Source organism: Cottoperca gobio, chromosome 19 (genome assembly GCF_900634415.1).
Source record: "Cottoperca gobio chromosome 19, fCotGob3.1, whole genome shotgun sequence".
NCBI classification, from domain to species: Eukaryota; Metazoa; Chordata; class Actinopteri; order Perciformes; family Bovichtidae; genus Cottoperca; species Cottoperca gobio.
Genome location: NC_041373.1, coordinates 1,994,749 through 2,002,248, shown reverse-complemented (window position 1 = coordinate 2,002,248; position 7,500 = coordinate 1,994,749). Strand labels below are relative to the sequence as shown.

At 42.2% G+C, this 7,500-nt stretch overlaps 2 protein-coding genes across 2 annotated transcripts in view; one reads left to right on the top strand and one right to left on the bottom strand.

Moving 5' to 3' along the window:
- acbd4 (acyl-CoA binding domain containing 4) overlaps positions 1-445 on the top strand; it is a 12,934-nt gene extending 12,489 nt beyond the window's left edge. Inside the window, exon 11 of the mRNA XM_029455827.1 lies at positions 1-445. This exon is cut by the window's left edge and continues 523 nt beyond it. The gene's annotated coding sequence lies outside the window, so the exon portion shown is untranslated.
- Positions 446-766: 321 nt separating this feature from the next.
- LOC115024348 (rho GTPase-activating protein 23-like) overlaps positions 767-7,500 on the bottom strand; it is a 42,918-nt gene continuing 36,184 nt past the window's right edge. Inside the window, 10 exon segments of the mRNA XM_029455826.1 lie at positions 767-4,072; positions 4,074-4,247; positions 4,355-4,386; positions 6,191-6,284; positions 6,391-6,435; positions 6,540-6,665; positions 6,758-6,847; positions 6,933-7,006; positions 7,207-7,285; positions 7,472-7,500. The exon segment at positions 7,472-7,500 is cut by the window's right edge and continues 124 nt beyond it. Coding sequence (XP_029311686.1) covers positions 3,263-4,072; positions 4,074-4,247; positions 4,355-4,386; positions 6,191-6,284; positions 6,391-6,435; positions 6,540-6,665; positions 6,758-6,847; positions 6,933-7,006; positions 7,207-7,285; positions 7,472-7,500 — 1,553 coding nt within the window. The 3' untranslated portion in view covers positions 767-3,262.

Below are 7,500 nucleotides of genomic sequence, written 5' to 3'. Positions count from 1 at the left end.
TTCAGATGTCTTGCCAACAGGTCACGGAGGTGTCCTAATGTCTCTGCTTTGGGGAGGAAGCACTTTGTATTGGCTACAGTTGTCATTTCATTATAATCGTTCAGATGTAATTGTTTGTCAGTGTTTCTTTTGACTTATTTAAGTCTTTTAATGCAATAGTCTCTTCAGTGCTGTCAGACTGCTCGTGTGCTGACTGTACATTGATTACATCTAGAATACAACGTCTGATCTCAGCCTCACTTAGTATGTCGATCCAATTTTAATGTAAACATATTCCGATAGTTTTGTTTCCTGTGGAGTCATCTCCTGGGATCTGATTCTAAAGGAGTGATAGGACAAATGTAACTGAGACTGTTGTCACCAAATGATGAACTGTTTTCAAAGCTGCCCTGTAATGAACATGTATAATACTAATGCATGAAATAAAAAATATATATTGAATAGACTATTGTGTTGTGTCAAGTTATTAGTGGCAAATGTTTAATTTTAGAATATATCCTGAGTCCCAAGTCAAGCCTCAAAACAATGGATGCTATATTTCCCATAATGCCAATGGATGGTGATTTATTAGACCCTCTCTGACTGGGAAATGTTAAACTCCATGCAACCCAGTTTTAAATCCAGATCCACAGATGGCGATATCCAACAGCTTCCACAGGCTGCGTCGCACTAACCATGACTTGTTAGTGACGAGCGTTTCTCCTCAACAATTCACATTTGAACTCACTAAATACTCATATTTGAATCAAACAATAAACACAACCGCTCTTCCAAAACAAATAATTTAATATATTATGTATAATAATTATATACACAGGTTAACTTAACAAGGCTTTGTACAACTGTTACAAAATTGGTCCACGCACAGTCACCCACGTACATAAAGTACATGCACAAGGGCACAGAGAGAGAAGGACAGACTGAGTCTAGATATGATTAACACAAACATGGAGTCTGGTTGGATGACAGTGGTTGGCAGTACAGTTTGGTTCAGCTCCATTTAATTGTTTAGACTTAACTAATGAGAGCAAAATTACAAAAACGTGTAAAGGAAAAATGCAAAAAGATCACTCAGGTAAGACTCAGTGGTTTTGGATTTAAGGAGGTTATTCACTCACTTTCAATGGCTCCCATGACGATACTCTTAGTAACACTGATATAATGTATGAAGTGGAGCCTCACAGTTGCACTAAGTGCACAGGTTATTTCTTGGTTCCACACTGCTGATATCGTACAATTACCCAAATAGAAAAAAAAAGAAGAATTTTGGCATGATGTCGCATAGCTGCCTGAAACACTTTGCTCCTGTGATGTCACAGCCTTAGTGTCCTCAAAGCTCGGGACATCCTCTCCCAACATACTAGACACACAGGGAAGCATGAGAGGCTTGTGTTCAACATTTAAGAGTTTGCATATTTTTATATCACTGACCCCATGCACGCATTTATTAAGTCCACGGAAGCTTTGGCATAATGCCCAAGTCATCATCCACAGAGTGAGTTGTGTTGATCCCACGGATCGTTGAAGTTCCCTGTAGATCCACAGGAGGCTTTGGAAGAGCTTGTAAAGGGCTGAGCAGTAAACTGAAGAGTGCTTTCCTCTGAAGTACTGTCCTGTGCTGTACTGCACACGTGGGTATTGTCAAAGACATCAATGTTGGGGGAAGTCAGCAGCATGTACAGCACTTTGCAATGAAAAACACATGGCCAATGACTGCTGAAGTCTGAAGTCTTTGCTGGTGAGGGTTGGTCGGAACAGCAGCAGCTAGGCTCTGAAGTTGAATTTCAATTGTCTTATATCGCTCATTTTTTTACTCCTTTTTTAAATTTACAATTGAAGGGTTTCATTCCAAAACTTTAGTTTAGAAATATATGGTAAAGCCCCTGTGTAGGATTTGAATATACCTTACTTCGGAACCACCTAGTGGTTGTATCACAAGTAGTACTGTGAAAGATTAACTGCACAAATGTTTACCGAGATTGTTTCCATTTTCAATCAGAATCTTTGAGAGATGCTATAATCACATGGTTAACATGGTCATTAGGGTGGGAGGTATTCTTGTCATCTTAGAAGTTTTACTTCTCAGGAATATATAAAGCCATACATTTACTAAGAAAATCCCTCAAATGCAGCCATTTCAGCATGTTGTTTTGGTGGTTTAAGGAACGGGAGCATTGTACTTGGACATTTAGTTGCAACGTTAGGATGATCTTCTGCATTCAAGGCCTTTTGAAATCTTCTCTGCAATTGAACATACTTTTCATATTGATGTCGGATTATGGGAATGTTTTCAATCACAGATTTTGTACTCTGCTTCGTTCACTTAATCTAAAGAGATATTTTGCCACACAGCTGTATACACACAGTTAATTGTCATATTAGCATGAAAATTATTGAATGAACCCACTCTAGGTGAGAAGGGTATCCTGTTATATTGCTGTAAAGGCCCCGTCAGACCAGCATTTAAAACTGCAATATTTAGATGCAAAATCAATCAATGTCAAAGGAATTGTCAAATCTTTGGATTTGCAATACTGACCAATAGCAAATGGTCTTAACAGTGCTGACCCCGGAGATTTGGATCTGTTAAGTGTCGAACAGTGGAAGCTGCTGTAGTTTATTAGCTGTGTTGCACTTTAAATGAACCTCTTCTGCCGGAGTAAAGAGTAAAACTCTCCACATACTGTATGAACTTGTTGTCCTGTTAGCGACCAAGCTAACTGTCAATTAGCAAGCTACCTAGCTCAGAGATGTATTGTGACTCACTAACACTAGCATCACTTCGGCTTGTTTGCGTGCTAGCCTGTTAGCTTGCCAGCTACAGTAGTTCACTTACTGACTCAACAACGGCGGTTTAAGGTCGGACTCTCTACGACAGACGAGTAGATCCCACAGATACTTTCCCTGAGAAATGTGATCAGATTTTTGTTGAGTAAATACCAGTATTTCCATTTACTGTTTTCAGCCCTAATATTCTTTTCAAAATATATAACGACATGGATAGTTACATAAAGTTATTTTGTAAGTAAAGGATTAAAGATGGAGCTTCAAACGTACTTCAATGTGTATGTTAATTTCAGAGTCAGTCTCACATTTTTCAAATGGAGGTTATCTCATTTTGGAATGAAACTCTACAGCTGCACACAATGTCAAAGATCCCTTAAGCAACATGACGGACGCTTTAGACGCAGTGACACAGGTGGTCCAGTGTTGTGAGTAAAGGGCAGTACTTGGTACTGCATTAGTAGATGAAACAGTCAAGTTAAACTACCACTGTGTGACGACGCCACGCTCTCGCCTTGTCTCGTGGGTCCAGGGCCGATCTCCTAAGGACCACAGTGTGAGAACCCGAAGAGGAGGAGAGAGGGGGAGGCTCCTGGGCAAGAAGAGGGAGGGGATCTATTTGCTGAATTGACCCAGGACCTACAATTAATCCCTGAGGAACCCCAACACATCCATGCGGACCTGGTGTTCCCTCAATGACTCGGATCACATCCACCCTCTCTGCTCTCCATCCTCTGACTCTGTCTTCACTCCTGCCCAGCTCCAGGTCCAGATTCATGGAAATAGCCCTTGTCCTCCCACCTCTTGTCTTCCTGTAGCGGACTGGCGCTGACTGGTTCCAGTCTGGCTGCTGGGACCCGTAAAAGCTGGAACCCTGGTAGAGGTTGGGAAGCCTGGTGGGGCAGATCCAGAAAGGTACTGTGGGGTGTCCTCGGGCCAGATTGTGATGCCTCAAATGGGAAGGAGGATTAGACTCTGTTGGGGGTTTTGGGTATGTGGTCTGGTGATGTGAGCAGACAAAACTGTTTGGACGAAGTTGCTGTGCATTTCCCGGCAAGGTTGATCTCCGCCTGCTCTCCTTTTCAAAATGTTTTGAACCTTTACCTGTTCTGTTCCCAACATCTTTTTTAGACTCTTCCTCTCCAGCCAATGAATCTTTTCCCTCAGTAGTCTCTATAGCTTTCACCACTCTTTCCTCTTCAACCCTTTTTTCTTTTTTAGGGATGGCATGTTCTCCTTTGACTGCCTCTTCCTCTCTTCTCTCCTCTTCATCCTCCCCTCCCCCCCCCCTCCCCTCCCCCGTAGTTGCTGGTTTTGACTGGCTCATGCTCGGAGTCCTCGTCAGCAATGCCGCCCTGCTGGTGGGTACCGAGGCTTTTTTTACGTTTGCGGGTCACAGCAGTGATGATGGACTTGGGCAGGAAGTCCATGGCATTCAGGTCTTTCTTGGAGAGCGAAGAAAGCTGAAAGGGTCAAATTCCAATCAAATAATGGTCACTCCATATTTCATATTCCAGAATCCATGATCCTATTCCCATAGTGAAGTACAAGTGAGAGATTTCTTGCTTACCTTTGACTTAAGTGAATCGCTGGTGGTGGAATCTGTTAGAAAGGAGAGATGTGGATTAAAACCATGTCATCCCTGGACAAGTGGTGGTAGTAGTGTTAGGGTTAGGAGTGGTGCAAAGGTGTGACATCTGCCTAATCACAGCACACACTAACAGTACTGCAGCCATTGTCGGAGGATTCATCTTTAAACTCAAGCAAACAGCTGCAGTTGTCACTGCTTTTACTTCAAGTAGCACAAATGGCTAGATGTCACCTTTAACATCAGCAGGTAGGGGTGTTCGGTTAATACCCGGGTTTAGGAGTGAGGTCTTGGTGTGGTACAAGGGGGGAGTGGGGGACGGGCAGGTGGGGCGGGTGGGGCGGAAGCAAACACATTAAAGATTTGGTTCTATTCATTTTGAACAGACAGTTGTCTGATTAACTGTTTTCATTATAAAATAAGGTATATTTGAAACACTTCTGTATTACACTGTACAAACAAACCATTTTTCCAAAAGACAATAGATCTTCTTCACTAAGAACCATCTTTGGGCTATGAGATTGTGCGCAGGTGATCGGCACATCCGGTGATACCGTGGAATGTGCTTTAACATGTTGGATGTGTTTCCACTCACATATGAGGTATGATAACTGACATAGATCTGGATAACATAGCTCAGTGAGAGTAAAACTGACGTGTCTACGTTTGCCAGCACTTCAATCTTGATTGTGTTGATGGATAATACAGGCGATGTCCCGTCGACTTCAGACGTCAAGGCAAAATATGAGAGGTGCGCTCAATTTACGACATGGTGGCAACAGAGTTTAGTCAATTATATCTTTTACGTGTGGGTGAGCCCATGGATAACGCCTGTCTCGCCTCCGTTAACATGGTATAGCATTAGCATTAACATTAAGGTGGCAATTGATACAGCTCAAACTGTAGTTCAGACAGTTGTACAGCTGAACTAAAGCTTGTGAACTTTGTTTCCCGTACTGTGACGAATCGGCACGAATACAGAAACCATTACAGCCCTGTCAGCAAGGCAGAGGAATGATGGTACATTGGTTGGAAACCAAGACTGGCGGAAAGAAAATGAACGGGTAAATGAATCAATGCCCAGCGCAATGGAAACACAAAACACAAACACACAAGGAGGAAGACCTGGTCCTACCGAAGAGGCTGATCCACTGTCTCAGCTAGAGAAAAGAGTGAAGAAAGGTCCGGCAAAAAAGAGAGAAATAGAAAGAAAGTAGGAAACATCATGAGTATACACAGGCAGAAAAATAACAGCTGCAGAAGTACAGAGATCTACTGGGAAGAAAGTCAATGAGCGGAGTATCACTTGATACAGAATGTGGAGGGTAGCAATTAAACATTAAGCTTTTGATTGGCATTAGTCATCCTCATGAAAAGCTATTTCATGAGGATGACAGTAAAACAGAGGACATATAGGAAGGTATGTAGGTAACTAGTGTTCTTTTGACGGCTAAAGGGCTCAGTCAACATCAAACAGAAACACTTTTCTTTACACAACTACATTACTTTCCGTCTGTACAAACAAGAGCAACAGAAAGTCTAAAAGTGTGTTGGTGTGAGAGGAATCTATGTAGACGTATATATACATTTCTTGAACACATACACAAAAGCACAGAGAAAGGGCTAAATGGGGTTAAGGGGTGCCCCCTGGGACTAAAGCCATTTCTTTCATGTTTTCAGGACAAAACTTGGCCTTGTCATAATTATGGACAAGCAACTGAACTGACGTCAGTTACGCAGATAGATAAAATGGATCGTCTCATAGTGAACATGTATCTCGAGGACAATGCCACAGATTCAAATATGACACTTCCTTACCTGAGGCCTCTCCTGGCATGCCCTGCCTGCCGATGTTGGACAGCAGATGATCAATGTTGGGCACAGGTTGCATGTCCCGCTTGTCCTCTGGGGCCTACACACACCAAACATCCAGAAATATCAAAACATTAAAGTACAAATGAGGACATCTGAGCATGACGTCTGTATTCATGACACTCAGTTATTGTGGTCTAACATACCTTCTCTTCTTCATCAAGCTCTCCATTAGTGAAGAACCAGTCATGCTGTTGAAGTAACACAACACAGAATCCCTGATGTTAAGACAAAACAGAGCACAAAGAATGGAGCAGTATTTCTTGGACTGGAGGAAGCTGCTTGTTGTTCTTACATGTAGGATTAGTGTCTCCACTATTTTGTAGCGGTCAGGCATGTGGATGACCATGTCGGTCATATTGTCCTCCGACGTCCTCACCAGAGTAGGACCAAACACCAGAGCCAGGTTTCTCGGCTCCATCTGAAAATGATGTCAAAGTTATGTTCATGTCTCGCTCAGTTAATGATGATTTTTTTTCCCAAAACACCGCTAATCAGAGGCGATGAGGTTACCTTGTTCTTGTCAGAGTGATCTGCCACCTTCTTGAGGTGGCCCACCAGGAATTTAAGGGTGTGATAATAATAATCTGGGAGGTCACGGATCTGAATGAAGAAGGATGGGTGAAGAAGATTTTAAAGTGAAATAGAAAGAAAATGACAAACATATTCATTGCTCTAGGACACATACTAGTTTCTTCATGGTCTTCAGTCTGTCCTCTGCGCCTTCTATACGGTTGGCATCAATGAAGTCGTTGTATTTGTCTGTGGACAATAAAAGGATTATATATGTCAGCATTAGGTATCATATTATAACGAGCATCATTTTTACACAGACATCTAAAAAAATGTTTTTCATTTGTGTCCAAACTGAGCGGAGAATCCAGCGGCAGCCGACTTTTATATTCTGCACTACGTTCATTATGATCCATGCGTCACTTCACAATAAACTAAAGAGGACGCACCATCAGTAAAAAGCGGCTCAGGCAGTTTTCGTAAGAACGATTTGAGCAGGCTGCTGATTACGTTCAGGTCTTGCCATCTCTGTGGAGACAGAAAGGTGACGGTTAATTATTTGTAGAACAGCATTTAAAAAAACAAAACACTCCCAATCTAAGTAAATGATTCTTGGTACAAAACGACTCTCAGTGATGACTCCACATTTACTGCAAAAACAGGTTCAAAATCTTTAACGTTGTGTGTGGTGTGTACAGTGTGTGTCCTGCACACCTCCTCAGCAGTGTTGATGTCCATGCCCT